This window comes from Cucumis sativus, chromosome 5 (assembly GCF_000004075.3).
Source record: "Cucumis sativus cultivar 9930 chromosome 5, Cucumber_9930_V3, whole genome shotgun sequence".
In the NCBI taxonomy this organism is placed as follows: domain Eukaryota; kingdom Viridiplantae; phylum Streptophyta; class Magnoliopsida; order Cucurbitales; family Cucurbitaceae; genus Cucumis; species Cucumis sativus.
The window spans coordinates 9,059,176-9,083,687 of record NC_026659.2 but is presented as its reverse complement, the minus strand read 5'-3'; the positions used below and the strand labels follow the sequence as shown (position 1 = coordinate 9,083,687).

Below are 24,512 nucleotides of genomic sequence, written 5' to 3'. Positions count from 1 at the left end.
TGTGAGGAATACAATTCCCACATTACATCATACTTGATAAAATAATAAAATATACTTATAAATACACAACATAAATTGTCCTTCTCTAATTATAGATATGTAATCTTTAGAAGGTGATCAATTAAAAGATATGCATCATTGTACTAGATCCACTGATTGGATAACTAGATAGATAGGAAGTAAAACTAAAAATTAAATTTTGTTGAAGGCTCATGATAAACAACACAAGAAATTGAGAAAGAGAGAACTATAGAATAAGGTGAGTTAAGAGAACTAAACCCACTAATGTTTAGAACTACAAGTTTACTCGAAAAAGAAAGGAGAAAAAGTAAAAAAATGATGAAAAAAGTTTAGATACCACTAATTTAAGAGTCATAATTCAGGTAAAATGTATGAAGTTGTATATGTCAGCAATAGTAGTGGAGTTACTCGTATTTGAAATCTCAACATTATTTTCTTTATAAAAAATTCAAATAATAAACCCAATAATAATAACAAGAAGAGAGAGAGAGAGAGAGAGAGGAAAGGAAAAACTTTTGCCCTCTTTCTCTTTCTATTTCTCTCTATCCATTTCCATTGTGAGTCTTGAGATGCCAAACCCATGTCGGATCCTCCGACAACATCATCGGAGCCACCACACCACCACCACCAACAACATCTTCCGCGTTTACCCGTAATCCACAGCGGAGCAACCGGCGGTACCCGAATGAACACGGCGGCAGCAACTTCATCTTCAGCGGTAATAGTCCGAGAGTACCGAAAAGGAAACTGGACTCTCCAAGAAACAATGATTCTAATAACGGCGAAGAAGTTGGACGACGAGCGGCGGAACAAGGCGAACTTAGGTCCTAGCACGGTGGATCCGGCGGCGAGGAAGGGCGGAGAGCTCCGGTGGAAGTGGGTGGAAAATTACTGCTGGAGCCACGGTTGTCAACGGAGCCAAAATCAGTGCAATGACAAGTGGGATAATCTCCTCCGCGACTATAAAAAAGTGCGGGAGTATGAATCCCGCGCGTGTGATCAACAAATTCCTTCTTACTGGAAAATGGAGAAACATGAGCGAAAAGACAAGAATCTCCCTTCGAATATGGCGTTTGAAGTTTATCAAGCTTTAAACGACGTCGTTCAGAGGAAGTTCTCTCAAAAACCTTCTAATTCCTCTAACACTGGCATTCTCCTTCTTCCTCTTCCTGCTCCGCCTCCTTCCGCTCTTCTCCCGCCCCCCACCGCCACTAACTCTCCGCAGCTTTCAGGTTAGTTTGTTTGTTTTTTCTGTTTTATTTATTTATTTATTTATTACTTTGTGTGTGTATGATACTATTAAATCGTCCCCCAAGTCCTGGACCTTTCATTTTCGGGGTTTTATTTATTTATTTATTTTCGGTTTTCTTTTCTTTATATTATTATAATATTTTCTTTAAAAGAAAAAAAAGATAAAAGGGGGAGAAGAGTTAATATTTTGGGTCAAAGTTGCAGGGTTTGACTCTGCCACAATTTTTAATAGGACCCTCCTCCCGTATTCTTCTTCCTTTTCGTTTCGTTATTCCTTTTCTAATCATCTACGCTCACCTCTATTGCATTTCTCATGCTCCTTCCAGTTCTCATCCATCCGATTTCATTTCCTCCTAATTGCTTATCCAACCCTCACATTCTCTTCTTATAGGAATAAATGAGAGCCGTTAAACCCCACCATTTTTAAGGATTTAAATGACCACTGGTATTCTTAAATTAAATAAATCTAGGACAATGGTACATATCAATTCTCGCTCATACTTTTAGATTAGACAATGTTTTAAAAGTAGATGTATGAAAAAATTGGCAATGCAATGCAATTTTAGAAATGATTTAAGGCATAAGACTCAAGACTCAAGTCTCAAGTGATTGAATTAAATAAATAGCATTGTGTTAGTAGAAATTGGTATGGGTGGTAGTCTCTAGAAATAAGGTTGGGAAACTGTGGGTAGAGTTGAAAATATTAAAAGATTGGGGGCAAATTTTGAAAAAAGAGGGGCAGAGAGAGAAATAATGTAAAATATTGGAAATGAGAAATTTTGGAGGAAAGACAATGATGCGGACCAGTGAGGGAATTGTGATCAGATTGAGATCGTGGGAAGATCCTTTTGGGTAATCTAAAAAAAAAAACATAATACAAATCCCTTTTTAAGGTTCAAACTTAATTAATTATATATCTTTGAAAAGCTTTGCCATTAGATAATCGCCTTTTACTAAGATACTTCCAATGATGATAATACAATATAGTCTCTCCAATCTAAGCATGCAATGCAAAAACTTCACTTTTCAGCCTTACCATATTTAAATATTATTTCTTCTTTCTATTTTCTTTTTTCTTTCTTCTTGTTTGTATTTTTAGTTTCGTATTAGTTCTTACCGCATGTTCCATAGTAAATTTTGTTTAATGAATATAATATTTCAAGTTATGAAACTAAACTCTTGGTGGAATCTATTATATCATCAATGTTTATAATGCATATATTGGTGAAAGGAATATATTTTCTGGAATTCTTTAGATCCTGGACAGAAACTAAGATTGATTATTAGATAATTTATTTGAAGATATTTATCAACATATATTTCAACATAATTATAAAAAAAAAAGTCTATTTATAAATTTATGTCATATTGGAGTTCAAAAAACTTACAAAATAGTTACAAAAATTGCTAAATAATAAATTATTTATATATGTAGAGTCGTCGTCATCAGGAACAGAGTCAAGCGAGAAGAAAGAGAAGGTGGAGGCAAAGAGAAGGAAAATGGAAGATAATATTGGAAGAAGAATTGAGAGAAGCGTTTCAGCGTTGGGTCAAACGCTCCACAGTTGCGAGGAGCAAAGAGAAATTCGACACCAACAACTTATGGAACTTCGAAAACGCCGCCTTCAAATTGAGGAGACCCGAAATCATATTCACCGCCAAGGCATCGCCGACCTCGTCGCCGCCGTCGCCAACCTCTCCGCTGGTACTTATACACTTTTTTATATACTATTTCTTTGCTCACTATTTCTATCTCACATATTGCCTACATTATTTCTCCTTTCCATGGTTGGAAAAAACCTCCCCTCCTACTAAGGAAATAAGCATAAAATTAACTGAGAAAGTACTAAAAACTGAAAATTCAACAATTTACATACAAAGCTTCCAACTTCAATAAAAATAATGGACTAATAAAAAATTCACTACGTGTAAAGTTGCTATAATCTTAAAGAATAATTTTTTCTTTCTCGATCTGGCTATAAGAATACTCTCTCCAAGTTTTTGACTACCCACAACTTTTTCTACTCTCCAACTAGAGAATACAAAAAAAATTTAATTAACACCAGAACTTAAAATGCTTCTAATCGAGATAATTGAAAAACAAAGATATAGACTTATTTTAGTCTATAACTTTCCTAAACCATTTCATTGTAGGAAAAATTCACGACTTTCTTAAACTCTTTTAATGTAGAACAAATCTATGATTTTTCTGAACTTTTTTTTTTTAGGTTCGACAGTTGCATTTTTAATATTTTTCCCAAGAAAAAACCCAACAATTTTCTCACTTCAAGATATTTGAAGAATCTACAGCTTATGGAACATCGATTGTTTTAACTTGCAATCATAATTCTCATATCATAGAATTATAATCTACTTCACTATAAAAGTAGGCCACTTGGACTACCACCTTCCAATATTTTCCTTTTTCATCACATGTTGATAAACTTTACTAATATTTGTAGTTCAACTTTCATCTATTTGATTTACCTGGAAGTTTTTCAGTCATTGACATAACTTCCACCACATGCCTTGCATAATCGCCAAGCACTACAAGAAATAGAGGTTCTCCCGACACGGTAAAGTGTTGACATATATGCCAAACAATGTTGGAAAGAAAGTTAGAAGTACTGTGTTAGGAGAGTAATTCTTGAAACACAAACGTGAAGGAGTCGAGAGTTCTTTTCTCTCGACACAGAGCATTCCAACGGATGGGGCACGTCGAGCGGTGAAAGGTACCGCTCGACGTGTCCATCCAGAGTCGGGAGAAAGGAAATCTCGACGCAGCGTCAGGATTGGCTTCCTCGACACTGTGTTTAGAATGTCAAGGGAAGGGTTCTTATTCCCGACACCTTTATGCGTCAGGAGATAATTTTAATTATTTTTTTCCAAATATTATGTTTTTTTTTTTTTTTTTTTTATCGTGAGATACTTTTTTTTAGTTTGATTTGATTTAAATTCAGTAACAACAAACACAAAATATTAGAATCAATAAAATACTAAACTATCATTTATATAATTAGAAAATACAATTACATGTTGTTTTAAACTGAACAATTACATAAAAAGAAAAAAGTATGCCATGTTCAAAGAAGTCCACACCTACAACGACATGAAAGTAAATTTATATATCATCGATAACAAATTAAACAACTTAAAAATTTTAAAATATACATCAAAAGTGTTCAAGGTTCTCTGTGTGCCCAACTCATTTTCTCAATCATCTTCTTCATTTCTTCAATTTGTCGAACAATTTCTTGCATTTTTCAAACATGAATCTCTGACACTCTTTATTGTTCTTCAATCAATCGCTTAGCTTCTTCAAGCTCACTTCTTTGTTCTTCAATCTTTGATTGCAAGCACTCAAGGCTAGCTCTTAGTTCGCAAATCTCCCTAGATTGTATTTCTAGCAAATATGAAGACAAAGAACTGCCACCATTTTTCGGAACTTGGCTTGGGACCCAATCATGACCTTTTGAGTAGCTTGGTCGTCTATCCAAAACGGTTCACATATCTCATCCTTTGAGAGTGGTTAAGAATCTTCTGATGTGGGTTGGACTGGAGTTCCAACATTTGATTTTGCACCCAAAGTGTTCAGTTAATTATGTGAACTCACAATTAAAAGTAGAAAATAAATCAAAAGGTTCTCATAAACTTACACTCTCATCTGCGGCCGCCTGTGAAACGAATTGGCCACTCCTATTGGTGTGTGTTTGTTTGAACAGCTGCACACAGTCCACTAGTTGACCTAGTTTTTTAGTGAGCTCATGTTGTCGTTGTAGGAACGACTTGGACCCGCTGCTATGGTTGTAAGGCTATTTCGCTCTAGCATCCTTGTTGGTCCTTGATTGCTTCTACATTCAAACAATAAAAATGATACATACAAAAAAAGAAAAAAAAATAACATTATGGAACATTAGAAATTGAAATGACCTAAAATTGTCGACTTAAATAGTGATCGCAAAGGAAGTTCTAATCTTTTAAACTATTCACCAATTTGTTCAGTGGGTTAGCACGTGCTTGTTCAAGGTTGTTAAACTTTTTAAAATGCCTTAGGTAGTCTCCCCTGAACTCTTTGAAATTGCTGAGCATTTGATGCTCACTAAATCAATTAAGTGCTTGATCTGTGAAATCAAGCACGTACCATTGCTACAAATGAAAGAAAATATGGATTAGATTCCTGTATATGTAGGTTTAACATACATGTAAAGTAATTAATAAACTTACCTATAGATTGCCCTTGACAACCTATGTACTCTGGAGGAACATCAGCCCATTTAAGGCAGCACACTAAAAAATGTACCTCGCGTTAATACACCTGTAGACCACTCTTAAGGTGCAAAGTTGTCGAACCACTAACCTCACATTGTCTATCATGGCAAAGCGGACATACCACGAAGATGAATTTTGTCTTCTTTAGAGGAAGTCACTGTCTCCCCTTACCAGAAGACATCATCAGCATTCGATTTAGAGCCTTTTGACGAGTCTGGTCTATCTTTTATGTCCTTAAACTATCAACATCTCCAGCAACCTATTTTCAGTTAAAAACTATCTTCTTTGAACCTCTGTTGGAATCATTCTTTAACTGCACTAGAACATCATCACCGTTTAACTTGCACTTGTGTAATCTAGCTAACTTATATCAGCACATCCTGAACTTGCTCTTGCTTCAAATCGAAGTTCATTTTCCATTAAATTTATCCACATCAAACTTTACTAAACTCATAAGGGTTGACTTATCTACTTCACTTCCTAGCAAAAATAACAAATAGTGACAACTCACAGTATTCACAAATATTGCAACCAGTTTTAGGTTAGACACCGTTGCAGCCGTAGAGAATACTTGGAAATTCAAGAAACTATGAACCCAAGGGTTTAATACCATTTGTTGGGTAAAACCTCTCACTTCTACTATAGGAAAAAATAGAAAAATAATAAAGAAATTAAGAGAAAGCAATAAAAACAGAAATGATAAGAATTTACGTGGAAAACTCTAAACTTGGAGAAAACCATGGACAAAAAAGAAATCCACTATGTGAAATTGCTTCAATCACATAATAGTTTTCTCTCTTTTGATCCCAATTATATGAATACTCTTTCAAAAAATTTGGTCACTCACACCTTTTTTTCCACTCTTCAACCAGAGAATACAAAAAAAAAGAAGAAAATTAGCGTTATTACATTGCAACTTAAAGTGCTTCTAACTAAAACAATTAAAAAACAAAGACATAAGCTCTTTTTAAGTTGATAAAAAAAAGTAAAAATTAATATAAAATTTAAGGGTATTTTAAGAAATAAAAAAAAATTCATACTCCACGTAAAAAAATTACTAAAAGATAAAATTTATTGCGCTTTACTTTGATGGATTAAATTTTATTTTAATTGTATCTAAATCATTTAGAAATTAATATATACTACTCTAATTAAGTGAAATTAGGGTTAAGGAAAACTCATACGACTTTTGAAGTTTTCCAATCCTCGTAATCTCTTCACGAACACGAAACTAGGACAACCACTATAGTGTTGACCTACTATTCTCCAGATTTATAATCGAGTTGTGAGATCCGATAAGTGAATGAATTGACCAAAGGGAGAGAAATGGAAATTAGATTAGGGTTAAGAGAATTTAGGTGAGTTTTTCACTTTTTGTTTTAATGTCAAAAGATTTTTCAATCTTGTAAAACTAGCTTTTCAATAGGCAAAAGACATGTAACTATTGGAAGTGAAAATTCACTTAAGTCCAACACTTTACATTATATTGAATGTTAGTGGAATTATTCAATAAAAAGGTTGAAATTTTTCACTAATTTCAGTTAAAGGACAAAATAGTCATTCGGCTATTCAAGTCAAATCAAACTTTGATTTCTCAAGTCAAAAGTCAATATTTTGACTTTTACCATTTTGACCTCCTTGACTAATTCTGACCTCTCGAGTATGAATCTGCATTTCATTTTTTCAAAATTCAAATTACATTTGAATCTATAGTTGGTCAAAGTTTAACTTTTCAAAGTAAACAATCAACATTTTGACTTTTTTAACTTTGACTATTTCCATCGTTTTTGAGATTTCGAATAAGAAGCTGCATTTATATTTTTTATATTTAAATCATATTTAAATATAAAACTCTACTTCTAAACTGATAGTTGTATATTATATCATATATATTTGTCGGTTTATCTCTCCTTACCTAATTCAAACTATTTGAACTAATCTTGTAAGTTAATTCCATATGAGCTTGTAAGAGAATCTAATGGACCTATAAATCATTGGACTCTAATGATTCAAGATTAACTGGTTAAACTCTTTTAGACCAAGCTAATCAATATTTGTGAACTAACAGGTCATTCCACTAAAGTCTCGTAGTTGCACTCCCCCCACTATAGATATATTTGTGTCCATCTGATATAATTATGATTGGTAAGTTAAACTTTCACAAGTTGTTTGTAACCTCGATTGGGGCAAAATATCGTTTTACCCCCAAGATTACATCTTGCTCCTTAGGTCTCAGTGATCCACTATTAAACAATTGGTTTTGATGTCTAACTTAAAAACTAAATCTCTCTCGGTCCAATGTGAGGGTGGAGTCCCCTTGTTCAAGACCTAGATTAAGTTCTTAAGGGAATAACCTATCTACTAACTCTAAAGCGGGTAGGAGTGAGTTTCGTCTTGCACTCTATGTTCTTAGCTATCTATCCAATCTTACACTTGAAATGGGAGGCTTATTAGGTCAGCACTGTTGAGCTACCCTCATCTATGTAGATCTAGGGATAATTTCATGTGAACAAAAGTTCATTGTTAGCTCGGAATTAAGATTAAGTTATATAGGTAATCAATAATCGAAATAGTTAGTTAGTCAACAGTGTTATAACGTAAAAGTGACTATTTCATTATTCTAGTCTTATGCAAACTCTTTACATAAGATGTCTCCACTTTCATCTCTCCACATGAACGATTTAAGATCACATTGTTTGTACTAACTGCAAAACGGACTGCAACCATAGTGTACTAAAAATAATGTGCGCAACATTATTATTCATATATTATAGACCGTTGATTAGGCTATATACTCGAATTTGATTTATGTTGATGTCTCTACCTGAAGTTCAAGTTTACTCGTGATAGCCTTGGGATGTTATTTTGTTGGATTGAAGATTATAATATTTAATTTTCACTCATAAATCCTCAGTAACCACTTTATTAAATGAAATATAATTTTAAACTACAAATTACGAGTTTTAAGACATAAATTACAACATATTTTTCTATAAATCATAAATACTTTGTCAAATTTTCTATTTTGAACAAATTTTCCCCAAAATTAAAATAAGTGTTCCAATCTTAATCTCAAATTTATAAATAAATTACCCTTTTTACCCTAGGATGGGTTTTTATTTGAAAACTCATGAAAAAGTATTCACAATGAGCTTATATTATTTTATTTTTAAATAGTTCATTCCCCAAACGTATTTAATGAAGTATTTAGTTATATTAAAATTTGTTTTTAGAGCTTATATTGAAATTAAAGAGATTAAATAATGATAGAAATTGCAATAACTAACTAATTAAGTTTAAAGTTGGAGTTTTTTTAAGAATAATAAAAAAATACAAACTATTTTGTGAAAAAAAAAAATCACACAACAAAATTTCTTTATTTTGTTTAAAATGTCACTTTTCTATGAATTCAAAAAAATTATTTCTTTTATTTGTTGAAACTAACTTAAAATTTTTTTATTTTTAAAATATTTTAAGAACTTGATGAAACTAAATTTTATTTATAAAGAAAAAGTTTAATTTGATGAAATTGAAAGAATATACTAAAAAGAGGAATAATGATAATAGAAATAGAAATTTTCCTTCTTATTTTTGAAGACAATTTTTAAAAAACTAATGTCATAATTTGAAGTCATTTGGTAAGGTTTTCCAAGTTTTCTATTTTCTATTTCTTATTCTGATTATTGTTAATATTCTTCCAGTTAGGTTTCCATTTTTTAAATTTGAGTTCTTTGATAACAAGAATCGAAAAATATTGCTTCAAACAATTTTCTGAAACCTTTTCTTTTATTCCACAAAAATGGAAAAAACAGTACCAATCACTTTTTTCTTTTTCTTTTTCAGAATAAGAAAAAGGACACTATTGAACCAACTCCTTGGCTTCTTCTTTCCCGTTTTCTCGTTTTTCTTCATATTTCAAACAAATTCAAAAAGTGGTATTTTATCCTTTTATATACAATGTATCACATCACAATAAAGTTTTAATATTTTTACCTCTAACGACAGTTGATGGAATTGATGGGTGGAAGGTTTTAGTTTAAATTTTCACTGTATAACTACTAATTTATTATTAATTCAAAAAAGAGTACATGTAGGGAATTAGAAAAATTAAAACTGTGAATGTGTATAGACTAAATTGTTATAAATTAAAGTTGATATTTCTTCTTTTATTGGTTTGAAATTGTGAGCATAGGGATAGATAATGATAGAAGAGGAAGATCAGAAGGATATGAATCATGTTTATACAGTGGAGAGGAGGTGAGAATATTGAAAGAGCAAAATGAAGCAATGCAAGCTGAGCTTATGAATGTGAAGAATGAGCTTTCTCAACTTAGAGATCAGATGCCTTCGCTCATGCAAACTATGATGCACAATATGCTCCATAACATCCCACCTCCTCCTCCTTCTACTTCTTCCATGGTAATCTCTCTCTCTCTCTCTCTCTCTCTACCATTCATACATATTATTTTATATATCAAATGCATGTGGTCGTAAAATCTATTGATACAAATCATCACAAGTTGCATAGTATAAGGTTAAGTTTCCAAAAGTTTTGTGATATGATAAGGTTAAATTGTAAATTTGATTTATTAGTTTCGGTGATTTTTAATTAGAAGTTAGCTGTTAAAGTTTGATAAAACCCTAGTCAGTTAGTAGTTCCCACAGTAAGGATTATTTATAAAATTTTATCAACTCATATAGATCTGGAGGTTTTATCAAACTATAGAGATCAAATTTTATGTTTTATAAAATTTTATCAACTCATATAGACCTGGAGGTTTTGTCAAACTATAGAGATCAAATTCTATATTTTGAGATTATAGATTAAATTCTAACTTTTTTGTTTTTTAATCTTAAATTTGTCACTTAACATTCACCAATTTTTATAGTATGGAGAAGAAAATGTGGAAAGGACAATTGTGTTTCTTTCTTTCAATTTTTTTAAATGGATTTCGTTGAATTTTTAGTAAAATTTTAAAAGTTAAAATAAGTTCTTAAAAGCATATACTGTTTTTTAGTTTTTAAAATTTCTACTTAATTTTCTTGAAGATATGGGTAGAAAATAAATAATAAAGAAATAATAATAATAAATTTATTTGAAGTTTTTGTTTCTTCTTAAAAAAACAATTAAGTTAACATAGTAATTCCAAATCTTATTATTGAGGACCAATGGAAAATATTTTATCTTAATATTGAGTAAATTTCCCTTAATTGTATTAACAAGACTTGATAGTTGTGTTTCATTTTACTTGTTTATTTAGGGAGACAAAATAGAAAGATTCTAGGTTTTAGAATATTGCTTGACATAAAAATCATTAAAAAAAAAAGAATTTATAGTGTATAATATAAACTAAAAAAGTGTTTAAACTGCAATTTAAATACATAAAATAAACATGAAAAAATCTAATTAAAAATATTTAATTATGATGTGCATATTTCGATATAAATTAAATTAAATCATGTTATAATAATATTGAAATGCAAATCTCACTGAAAATAGAATAAAAAATAAAATAGAAGGTTGAAAAATATGAAATCCATGTTGAGGTTCAACTTTTCACGTATTTAAATAGAAGATAGTTGAATATAAATAAAAAAAATCAAATTATTTTTTATTAGAGATAAACCTCAAATAAAAGTTTAATTAAAAAGATAGGAGTAATTAAAAAAATTTTAAAAATGCAAAATGAACAAAATATTTAATTTTTTTTGGTTTATTATTTCAAAATGAAGAAATATTTGTCTTTCTTTTACCATTTTTCATGAATTTGCTTTTATTTAAAAATATTTCAAATTTTAAGTATTAATTGGGTTCTAAATATAGTAAAATATCAAAGACTATACCTCCATAAATATTCTATACTTAAATTTATTATTAATAGATTAAAATATATTTAACAATTTTGTTACTTAGAACAATTATCTTTTTAAGTATAACACCAACTCAAAAGAAGTAGATTATAAACTGCCCACCCATTACTTATTTAGGAAAGCACTTTCTTTGTAGCTAAATGCTTTATTATTTTCTCATTTATGGGTAAAACATTCCCAGAACATTTTTAAATATTAGTTCTAAGGGAAATTTTTTTTTTGGTTGAAATCATATGGAGACTGTTGTTAGAATTGAAAGATAGAGTGATATTATTATTCAATATCTATTATGATGTAAGGGTCATTTTTCTAATATAGTAAAATTTATTAAATTCTCTAAAACCTATTTAAGTATTTTTACTATAGTTTTCAATTTTTTTACTATTTATATCGTTTAATATAATATATATATTTTTTTTGTATGTATAGGACCCATCTGGATCAGGTGGAGATGCTTAAAAATGATCCATCTCCATGGATGATAATTGGTTATTAATTTTAATCACAAAATTTAGTAGAATTGATTATTGTTTCACGTGGAATTTAATGATTTTGTAAAACTTGTTTAATATAATTTATTATTTTCTATGTGGCTTGGGTTGCCCTAACACATAGATGTACATTTTTTTTAGTGAATATTTAAATTAATTCAGTTTGATTATATTTCAATTACAAAAACTAAAGCCAGTTTTTTCTTGGTATATTATTTTTGTTCCTCTCTCCTTTTCCTTTTTATTATTGTTTTATTTGATATTTTATCAATAAACTATTATTTGTATGGGTAGTTGTAGATGGAATTAAATCTATACATCACCTCTAAGATCATTACAAGTGTAGTAGCCCATAATATATTAATATGTGAGTTGGGTGTCAAATTTATATTTTTATTTTAGTACGGACCAAAAAGCTTAAGAAGTTTCTAATTAATGAATAACTATTACTGCTTGAAGAGACAAAATAGAAGTTTATGAAAGTAAGGCCAAAAGATTTACTGTTTGTTCAACTTTTTAAAGAGAAGAGAGAACGGTTCTCAAGTAGTTAACAAACAGAGTAAATGTTGGTTGAATTCATCTGGAAGTCTCGTAAGAATTTACCTAGTTGAACGATACATCTTTTTACTAAAATTAAGAGTTCGTTTGATCAAACTTTCATTTTCTGTTTTTTATTTTTTGTTTTTCGTTTCTCGTTTTTTATTTCAAATATTTTTAGATTAAGAAATAAGACTGTGTTTGATAAATATGTCGTGAAAAAAGAAATAGAAATAGAATTTATTTTATAATAATTTCTTGTTTTTCTTTGCTCGAGCCATTTTTCTAACATTTTCTTTTCTTTCTATTTAAGTATAATTTTTAATTATGTAATATATATATATATATAATTCATTAAAATATAAAAATTAATATTAAAATATTAACACTATCAAATACACATAAATCCAGTTACAAAATAAATATTTATAATACAATACTTTTTATTTATCATATGCTGTTAAAAATTATATAAGGTAAAATTCTAACTAATTTTGATTCAATTCAATTATACTTTTATATAAATGTCGTGGTCTAAAATATTAAATATAATCTAAATGATTATCTTTGTAAAAAAATTATATAAGATAAGATTCTGACTAATTTTGATGATGCTAAAATAATAAATTTAAATTTAAAATAACATACAAAATTTGACATTTCACATTTTAAAATTTTAAAATATTTAAATAAAACATATTCACAATTTAAATTTGGAAGATTAAATAATATATCAATTTAAATATTCACCAATTTAAAATTTAAAATTAAATTTAAATTATAAAAATAAAATTAATAGATTAATTTTCAGGTCTGTAACAAAATAAAAAATTTCATGAAGCGCCTGATAGAAATTTGCCATAAATTTCAGATTTGTCCTTGATATTGCAAACTATTCGTCACTTCTCTTTCTTCTTTTTTTTTTTTTTTGCGATTTATTCATCTTCTATGCAAGATTTCTTTAGCTCATTTTCAAGATTTTCTTTTTTCTATTTTTATTCATCTATTTTTTATTCATCTTTCTTTCTTACGACTCATCTCTTTTAGAATATCACTTCTATTTTAGGTACATTAGACTTCCCACTGCTTGGCTATAAGACACATTCTCTATTTGTTGTTTGTGTTCAAGTTAGTATCATTAGGAGAATTTGCAGCTGATAGTTCAAAATGTTGTGCAATAGGAAGAGCTACAGATATTGCATTTGTTAAGTTAAGCCTCATGATAATTACCTTCTCAAAATAGGTTGATTGACTGATACTTAGTATAAATTGGTCTCTATATTTAATGATGTCAATCCCTATGATTTTCTTTGATTCTCCCAAGTCTTTCATGTAAAATTCTTACTCAAAAGATGTTTGACATGAACGAAGTCATCATTAGAGCTTCTGGCAAGGAGCATGTATCAACATAAAGTAACAAGTAGACCTTGTCTTTATAGGTTGTTGAGTTTATGTAGACACACATATCATATGTGCTTATTTGAAAACCCAAACCAACTATAAAGTCATTAAATCTTATATACCAACACCTAGGTGATTGCTGCAACCCATAGATTGACTTCTTTAATAAGCAGTAGAGATCTTCCTTTCCTTGTACCTCAAAACCTTTCGGTTGTTCAATGTATATGGTTTCATCTAGATAGCCATGAAGAAAGGTTGTCTTGACATCACATTGGTCCAACTCAAAATTGTTTTAGGTAACTAAGGATAGAAGAAGTCTGTTTAACAACAAGAGAGAAAATTTTAGAATAGTCTATACCTTTTCTCTGAGTTAAACCTTTTGCTACTAGCCTTGCCTTGTACCTAGGCGGTAAGTCTTTTGTAATTCACTCCTTGAATTTATAGATCCACTTTGATGCTATTGGTTTGCATCCATTAGGTAGAGAAGCTAGGGTCCAAGTATCATTCACATTTAGTGAATTTATTTCTTCACTCATAGCTTCAATCCACTGTCTAGCATCACTACCATTTACAGCTTTCTCAAAGGAACTTGGTTTATGATCATTTGGAGTTGCAGTAGCATTTAGAAAAAAGTTCATATAGTTAGTTTAAGCATACTTAGCAGAAGAAACAATTATTCTTCTTTATTTGTTTCTTGCTAGGGAGTATTAACTCAAGTCAGGTTATTCTTCAACTGTTTCTGTTTGTTCACCACTTGTGTTCTCTACTTGTTCTTCATCGGTAGCAGTAGTTCCCTCAGTAGATTGAGCTTCATTTCTAGTATTCTCCTCCTTAAACTGAGTAATATAGGTTTGTGTTGCTTTAGGATTTTCGTCAAGTTTATCTTTTTCTTGCATAAACATCTCATTTTCTTTGAAACGAACATCCCTACTAATTTATAAAATTCTTGTAAGTGGGGTGCCACATCTTGAAACCCTTGACCTCTTATGTGAAGCCAACGAACATGCATGTAGTAGCTCTTTCCTTTAGCTTCCCTTGGTTTTGATGAACATATCTTACACATCCAAACATCTTGAGATTATTTAGATTTGGAGGGTGTTTGGACAATTTATCTTTAGGTGTTAAGAACCTTAAAGAGGTATGAGGGCTTCTGTTTAGTGTGTACATATAACACAGGCAGCAACTTCAGCCCTAAATTTTTCTTCGAGGATATCAGACAATAGGCATCTTACTCTTTCCATGATTGTTCTATTAAGTCTTTTAACACCCCATTTTGTTGAGGTGTGTATCTCACAGTCTTATGTCTTGTGATACCATTTTCCCTACAAAAAACATTGAAAACCTCTCTACAAAGCTTTAAACCATTGTCAGTTCTAAGATACTTAATCTCTTATATTTGTTCAAGCTTAATAGGAATATACTCACGCAGTATTTGTTCAACGTGTGCCTCAGCCTGTCATTCTACCTGACTTGGTAGCACCATTCCCGCCAATCCATCAAGCCCCTGATGAACATGCTCCTCGCCACGACAACTAAATTTGGGGGTGTTATCATGTAATTTTGTATTTTGCTTCGGCATTAGTTCTATTCTTTTGTAATATGTTTATAAACTTCTTTAATCAAATTTATACGAGTCCATATTTCTTTCATGCTACGCTTTTTACTGTTCTTGTTGCATGTTTCATTTTTGTATTCTCCGCATTGTATCTTTTGTTGTTTGCAAGGATAACTTCCATGATGAGAATTATACAAACTTTAATTTAACGTGTCTCTGGCGATGACAACTCTCCTTAGCGAAATGAACTTAGTAAGTACTTCTGGTAATCTTTAGGTAAGCAAGCTTTACCTCAAACCTCTTTTGTAAAGTTCTCAAAGTTCATCTTATCGTTCACTTTTTTGGAATAAGGATTTTCCTGCACTATAAATTTGAGGTTGTGGGAGGTTTGAGCTAAAGCGTTTTAAAAATGACAGAATTTTTCATTTTCAAGCGTTTGAAACTAAAAGAAAAGGGAAGAAAACAACAAAAATAACTTAAAGAGTTATGAATTTTAAGTTATGAGTTTTCAAAGATGGGTGATTATTCTAAAAGTTAAACAACGTCTGGGTAGTGGTTGTGAGTCATGCATGTGTAGGCGAGACAAGGTTGGTGTTTTGGTTATAGAGGTTATTTTGGGTCAGGCTGCACGCACATGACAAGGTCATGGTACAACCAAGTGGCAAGGTGTACGCTCAGGCTGCACGCATAACACTACCTTAGATGTTAGAACGACACACGGTGTGCGGGGAGCACCAACATGCATGCCATGTATGCGAGAGGCACTGGGTAGGTGCAAGCACGTGCGCAACATTATAACATGTACAAATATCTGTTATTATAGCTCCTTTTATTAGAATAATAAGGTCAAAATGTATAAGATGATGATCACAATGCGTAACTTATGTTGCAAACGCATAAGTGTTTGAACGTAGGATAATGAAGAAAGAAAGAAACTAGTGAACCACAAGAAACATCTCGTGCAAGGACTACGCGATAGAGAACACATCTAGCGATGAACATCTTTAGATGAGGAACAACGTTATCACGTGAGGAAGGGTCACTGGAAGACAAAGAGTGGTAGTTGAAGCTGATGTGACGTGCAACAAAAAATTTTCAACGTATGGTGCTGACACTAAGAAGAATAGAAGTTTCCCTCCCAAATGTTTCCTATAGAAAGCCATCACCTTCAACCTAGACAGAAGACGCCTGAATAGATGCAGTGCCTGAATAGGCCAAAACCCTAGAGAGTGGCAGAAAGGAATAGGCTTTCCCCCATCTGTAAACGTTTTCTTCTTTTTCTCCGATCAGTTGTAAAAGCAAGAGCTTGACTCCAACTTTTCTTCTAAGACTCCAACTTCCTTTGAAGGTTAAAACTCCTTTGAAGATACAAACTTTCTTCCAAGACTCCAACTTCAAGAACATCACGTGCTCCGCTTCCTCAAATCAAACGTAGGCATTCAACTAACTTGAAGAACATCGTGTGCTCCGCTTCCCTAACTCAAGCGTAGACGTTCAACCAACTTGAAGAAGATCACATGCTCTGCTTCTCCAAATCAAGCGTAGACGTTCAAGAAACTTCAAGAACATCACGTGCTCTGCTTCCTCCAAATCAAACGTAAGCATCCAGTCGAGAGAGAATCAGAGGATCAAATTCTAGAAATTGAACCGCATTCGCAACAAAATCAACAAAGATACAACATCAACTCAAGTTCAAATCCACGAATCAAATTTCTCCGAAAATCTCGTGCGAACACACATGAAACTAGTATATACTATGTTTGTGTAGAAAGTAAATACTTTAAGAAACCTTTCAAACCAGTTGTGATTAGAAGTATCGAACTATTAGTATTAATTCACTCTAATCTAGGTGATTTCGAAAACACTACAAGTAGAGGTGGTAAAACCTATTATATATCTTTTCTTGATGATTTCTTCAGATTTACTAAGATCTGTTTGATAAAAATAAAAGATGAATCTAATAGCATGCTTTTGAAATTTATGGTAGAAACTAAAAATGAATTAGATAAAAAGATTAAGATTAGATAGAGGTGGTGAGTACTCTGATAAAACATTTAAAAAAAATTTATGAATTAAATGATATTATTCATGATTTTACTGCTCCTTACTCACACAACAAAATGACATAGTAGAACGAAAAAATAAGACTCTCAAGGAATGGTGCATGCCATGTCACTAAGTTCTAGTCTATCAAATAATATGTGAGGAGTAGTGATAACGCGTATAAAAATCCGTTATTATACTCTCTTTTATTATAATAATAAGCTTAAAATGCATATGAAAATGATTAAAGTGCGTGACTCGTGTTATAAATTTATAAATATTTAGAAATGCAGCTTACATAAGCACCATGCCTGTTTTACACGATTAACAAGTCTAAACGCAAGATAAGTGGGAAAAGAAGAAATGAGCAAATAACAGACAACATCTTGCACAGAAGGCCACACAATGAAAGCTCGCTTGGCGAACAACCTAGGCAAGGAAACATGTCATCATGTAAGGAAAGCTAACTACAAGACAAGAATGGTAGTTGGAATGACATGACTTTACAGTGCTAAAGTCAGTGCTGACACGTTTAGAGGCATAGAAGTTTTCCACCGAAAAGATGCCTATATAAGTACTTCATCTTAACCAAGAAGAAAGAGCGCCTGAGTGGGTGCAAGGCTCGAATAGGCCATTTGAAGCTTAGAGTTCAAGCAAGAGAAGAATTATTCCCCCGTTCCCCCCTAATTTGTAGTAATTTTTCCACTCTTCTTTCTCTCCATCTTTACACTTCATTGTAATATACATTACAAGAAATCAGAGAAATTTCAACGTTGTGTAAGGTGTAGGTGAACAGTGTGTCGATATTGACCAACCAACGCCGACACACGTATAGTCGTGTCAGCATAAGTTATGTTCCTCAACGTATGGAGAATAGGTGTCGGAGAACGTATAAATATTAATTTAATAATGAACTTTCCCTGACGTGAGGTAAATGGACGTTGGGAAAAGGTCAAATATAAAATGAATATTTGACCTTTCCCCGACGTGTGGTAGATGGATGTCACGGAAACATAAATATTAATTTCAAACGTTAACTTTCTCCGACGTGTGGCAGAGGGACATTGGGGAAAGTGTAGTATTAAATACGGTAAGTCACCTTTCCCAAGAATAGAGAACAAAATCATTGAATTTGCGTAATTTACAATGAACTAAGCAAGTAGTGAAAAGAATATAGTAATGCATTCTCATCGCTAAGTTTGTCCTTATCATACATCTATGAGAGGATGATGTGTGGGGTAAAATATGTTTGGAGGCATGAGCCTTAATTAAGGATTAGCTACTATTATTGCATGCACAATGAGTCACGAGATAATGTCATTAATCTCGTGTATTTGCATCCCGAAAGGTGAGCAAGTACGGTAATGGACTGAGATGTGTATGCCTTAATTCGTAGTTGATACAATTAAATTGCCTCAAAGTATCAAGGCAGCAACTAGTTTGTTTAGTAATTTAATTCTGTTTCCTTTCTTATTTTGCCTAAGATGAGAACATACTTAACCACGTCATAACCCATAGTCACCTTGCACCACTGAGCACCGTAGTGTAAATAGTTACGAAAATTTTCATACATTGTTTATACAAATTACTGTTTAATCTTTATCGCATGATTTTCCACATATTAGAATGAGTTAGGAGCTAAACAATTCCATGTGTTCGACCCTAGATTACCTAGGTAAACCTACTATTTCGCTTGCACTTAGGCAAGCAGTAGAAAAACTTATACTCAGTGATGACTTAGGAATTACACGATGAAGAGGTAGATGGCAAGCATTTCACATGCTATAATTATGACTCATGACTGATCGCCTAGAATTGAAGCATAACGTACATAGAGTTACAGTAAGCGCCTTACGCGCAATAACCAAACTTGGTGGTGTATTGCAATTGCATTATATGCACATGAAATTATTAAGTTCAAGCACGAAATAGACAACCATGTTCCTTCAAAAATTTTGTTCTATTATAGGGTTGAGTTAAAATCTTGGTCATTCTTTATCGCTCATAAACTAGTTCACATTCTTGTTGGCTAAAGGACGTGATTCAACTAAAATAGATCTTTCTACACAATTTTAGCGCACTATTAAGTTATACAGGAAAAACATTAATCTCCCCAACAATAGCGACAAAAACTTGTTTGTGTTTATTTGTGTGCATGTGAGTTTGTCTTTTGATTGTTTGTGCGCATGCAAGGTTGCCATAGATGTGGCGTTAAGAGCTCTAATAAAGTGGCTATGTGACGACTAGATAATAATATGTATTAAAAGGTGCAATCCTATCCATGCGTTGCTAAATCGCAAAATGTAAATATTGTCATACAAGTTTTCTTCTCATTCGCCCAAGTGCAAGTGAAAAGAGGTTTCCTAGTAAGTCTAGAGTCGAACACAGGGAGCTTGAGTTCCTATTTTACCTTATCATGCTACTAAAACTATGTGGTATAAGTTATACAATGTTATATATGAACAATATGTTATCTATTCTACTCTATTATATACACGTGGTGCTTCTGGCAGTGCAAGATGACATGGAAAGATGAAAAGAGATGAATAGTGAACTCATTATAGACATGTCAAGGAAGGAATGGTTCAACTATCTAAATGTGTTAGGATGAACTTGAAGGTTCTAGGCAACATAAAGCATACTTTAACTCGGCATTAAGGCGACATGCTTCTCAACGTTCTACCATACTTGCTCTCCTTTTGAGATTTAAATACTCAGAGTGACTTATGATTTATGTCTAATCATGTTATAAATATTCTAAGTTGTTTTTTCTTGATTGTGGGCAATCTCTCGGTGCTTTCACTACACACATTGTAATTTCTGCAATGTATGTAAAGAATGAACTTAGCAAGAAAAATACATTGTTGTACTCTTCTTACAAAACGCTTAGTTAAATGTGTGTTTTCATTTGTCAGATGATTACGATCAAACACATTATTCTTCTTTCAAATATACAATGTTCTTTGACATTCACACTTAACTCAGTGAAACTTGAGTAAATACATCTTGATTAAAGTGGGCAACCTATCGGCATTAATGTTCTTTGACATTCACAATGTCCTTAAGACTTCAAAAATACATTTTATCAACACAAGCTAATTAAACATAATAGAGGAGCAAAAAAACAAGAGTATGAGTGAATGAAATATAAAATGTAATGTATTTAAGCTAATAACTTTAGGATTTTTGGCCATCAAATACATAATACAATACAGTACAACATAAAAAGAAAATGAAAGAAAGAAGAAAGGACTACAACTCAAAGTATGATTTCTCATCCTCCTTGGCTAGGATGTTTGCCTAATACTGGGGGGAAATGGTGGGAATGAACTCTCTCTCTCTCTCTCTCTTTTGTTTCAGGCTCTCACCTAGAAACTTTAGCGAAACAAAGGATGGATGATGTTTGAGCTTGCTCTTCGGCCATAAATTATGCACTCGGAGTTCTGAAGTGAGAGACTCTATTTATAGGCAAAAGTTGATGTTAACAAAAGGTCACACACCATTCAATGCTTTGAAAAGCTACAGTGGCACTTTTGCCTAAACGTTGAATCGTTGAGCTTCACTTCTTTTATCTAGGAATAGTGTAATTTAATCACATAAACATGATAAAACAGGAATAAGGCTCTTTTACGCTAAGTTATCACAAGTTAGCCAAATGGCCTACTTTTTCCTTTAGTTCTTTCTACTCATGCGTTTAGACCTCATTATTTTATATAAAAGGCTAACAATAATTTGTATTTCTACAAGTTATTAATAGGAAAGAGCAGCTGCAAAGAAATAAGACTATCCCATTATTGAAAGTCCTTTGGAGGCACCACAAGGTAGGATAACCAACTTGGGAGACATAAGATAAGATGAAGAGCAAGTATCCCTCACTTTTCACTTAAGGATTTTAAATGTCAAGGACAAAATTTCCAAAATAGAGGAGGGTTATAATATATATCTTCTATCCCATTTTCTTGCTAAAAAGTTAAGAAGTTAAGTTTTTTAGTTGTCCAAGAGTCTCAAGTTAAACTAAAGATCTCGAAATAGCATCTCTGAGCAAATTAAATCAAAGCAAGTACCTAAAGTGGAATCTCAAGATAGAAATGAGAATCTCAGACCTTGTTCGACCAAGAGAAAAGGTAGAGAAATATATAAAGAAAATCCTGATACACCTTAAGGTTGTGGTAAACCAAAATCCAAAGATAAAAGGGTTTCAGAGATGGATCTTGGGCCATCTCAGGGCTGTGTTCGACCAGGATTAAAATTAGGGAATATTATATCTCACGAAGACTAGCGTTTTACAGACGCAAAAAGCACTTTAAGAACAACAAACTCTCATTTCTCACCATTTCCTCTTCAAGAGCAAAGTAAAGAGAAGTAGAAAGAAGCTGAGATTTGCTTGCAAGTGTTGAAGTCAAGCAAGAGGGTAGTTTGGCCAAGCTTCAACTAGGGGTGTTTGAGCAAGAGACATTCGAGAAGGAAGAGTAGAGCTTGAGGTTAGATCCAAGTAAGTCAAAGTTTTTTCTTCCTTGTTTAAGAAGCTTAAGAGCAAGTTTGCTAAGTTAGGGCTAGTTATTTTAGGCACTAAATCAGTTGGGAGCTCGTGTGGAGCTAGGGAAAAATTGAAGAACTAGTCTTGAACAAGCCAAGGCCACCAAAGAGCTCAAAGGGATCAAAGTTAGTAAGAAAATAATTTTCTTGAGAAGAAAAAGGAAAAAAGGTAAGAAGGCGAATAAGGTTCTTTAGTTGGAACCCAAGATTTACTGGAGTTTTCTCGTTATTTTCAAGGCAAGAGGAAATAGGGCCAATCTCGAAACCAAGAATCTAGTCAAAAGTTGTGAGTGACAAAAATAAGTTTCAAATAAATTTCTAAATTGTTTAATTAAGTTTATTTATAGCATGCTTTGAGTTAAAGTATTTGATTTACACTTGAGTTATAAATGTATTACCAAGCATGACTTTAAAGTTTTGAAAGAGTTTTTATGAGATTGATAAATAAGTATGCATGATTTAAGTATAAAAGCATTCTAGTTAAAGATTTTTGAGCTGATTATTTGAATGTTGAGTTTATGAAAATATATCCAAGTGATGGATAAGTTTAGGCAAGGCAGGATGCAAGAGTGGCATCAAGTTAAAGAGCTCTAGTAACTAAGTACGAGTTAAGCTAAGTTGACACTTAAGTGAGAAAATCTTAAGAGAAAAGCATGATTAAATGTTTTTATATTTCTAAGAGCGATATTAGATACATGACTAAGATTATAATGATATTATGTGCACATAGAAGGTTATTTTGTTGTCGATGTTAAGTGTACTCAATGACAACGATGTGGTCATGAGTGTTAGGCGTGCCCCACTACGATAAAGACGATGGGAGTATTGGGCGTGTGCCCTACTACATCGTAGAGTTAAGGTTAGAAAAGATGTTGAGGGTATCGGGCACGCCCTACCACAACATGGTAAAGTTAAACTAGTTGCTTCTAAGCCATGAGTTGTTTTGTCATAAATGTTTGCCTAGAAAAGCATTATATAAAGATTTCTTTTATAAGTGCATACTTCTTTTAGTAAAGATGCTTTGTTTTAAAAGTTGTTACTCACGAGGCATTATAGTTCATCCTTCCAATATTTACTTCCCTTACAGGTAAAGATCGTGGTTCTGACACTTGTTGAAGCTCTTCTCACTCTACTAGAAGTTTGATTAGATTTTGTATGACTGATTCTATGCATGCATGATAATTTTTAGTTAAACTAATAGAAGACTTAGTTGTCGTTGTATATAATAAACTAGTATAAGGGTTGAGATTGTTGAGTTTTGTTATGGTTTTGCTTTAGTTGGAACTCTAAATTTCATTTGGTCTATATAAGACAGTTGAGCGGGATGTCCAAAGGTTGGGTACACACCTGAAGATGTTTTGTAAAAGATTTAAATTATTCTTGTTATGTTTAAACATTTTTTCCACACTATATGTCTAAGTTTAATTGAAAAAAGACAGTTAAGATGTCATACCCAACCCTGTGCACCTGCTTGCTTGGTTCGAGATGTGGCATGATATCAATTAGAGCCATTCACCTCTAAAACAACTTCAACTGAACCTTGACATGAAAACATGAAACACTTGCCAGCGAAAGACTTTAAACTTTGAAATAATTGAAAAGTTGTAATGTAACCTATTTGAAATGTCTTTAATAAATACTAAGTAATTTGTATAAAACATGAAAGTTTAAATCTTTAATAAAACATAACGATATTTCTACTAAAATGTATTTTCATGACTGAAAATTAACTTAACGTGGTAACAATATGTTCAACACGCGAGAGTCACAATCTGTACCTGGAAAGAGGGAAAACATTTTGAAAGAGTAAGTCGAAAAACTTAGTGAGCAACGGTTTTATAAAAACAAGTCTCATAAACAATTTAACATAAAATGTAAACTTAAATACATTTATCAATAATAGTCATTTCATAACATTTATCAATGCTTGTTTTTGGAAGACAATGATCGATAGTCACATGCAGTGTTAAACCTCTTCGCCCGAAGACGAACTGTCGTTAGGAAATACTTTACATTGTAATTCTCCTCCTTTAAGGCATAAATATATACCATTCTTGATGGCCCATAAATTATAGGTTCGTCAACCCTACCACCAGTATGCAGTTAAGCACATGTATACAATAGGTCTCATGGAATATTTAGGCTAGGAGAAAACATATTGAAAACATTGAAACATTTTCTTTGCTTTCATCACCATATCATTCAAAAATAATATAACTTGAAACATTATTTCCATAATCATTTATCATAAATCATATATTTGAACAATACCTTTGAAACCATGCTTTATAAATCAACTTTTAAATCATTGTGTTACTCACGATACTTGAATGGATCCATTGTCAGAAAATTCCACTAAAATCTCCTTGGTTTGAAAAACCCACATTTAACCCTTAATTAATCCTCTGGTCTTGAAAATATCCAACATTTTCCTTAATATTTCCAAAAATAACAAAACAACCCAAAAATGGCCCTTCAGTGCTAATTGAAATGGTGGATGGAATTTAGCATGCGTGCATGGCCTAGGGCTTTAGTGC

The 24,512-nt window shown here is 32.0% G+C and overlaps 1 protein-coding gene across 4 annotated transcripts; it reads left to right on the top strand.

Annotated features, from left to right (window-relative positions):
- Positions 1-478: 478 nt before the first annotated feature.
- On the top strand, positions 479-15,495 carry LOC101222874 (trihelix transcription factor PTL). 4 transcript variants are annotated; one of them, XM_031886291.1, is made up of 4 exons: positions 479-1,253; positions 2,723-2,977; positions 9,734-9,960; positions 15,294-15,495. In XM_031886291.1, exons 1-4 carry the CDS (start codon positions 602-604, stop codon positions 15,375-15,377), a joined length of 1,218 nt encoding a protein of 405 aa, XP_031742151.1. In that variant the 5' UTR covers positions 479-601; the 3' UTR covers positions 15,378-15,495. The 4 variants fall into 4 exon arrangements, with proteins under 4 accessions (XP_031742151.1, XP_031742152.1, XP_031742150.1 ...); XM_031886290.1 differs by having other exon boundaries at positions 481-1,253; positions 2,708-2,977; XM_004140365.3 differs by lacking the exon at positions 15,294-15,495 and adding an exon at positions 11,842-12,095 and having other exon boundaries at positions 483-1,253; positions 2,708-2,977.
- Positions 15,496-24,512: the final 9,017 nt, after the last annotated feature.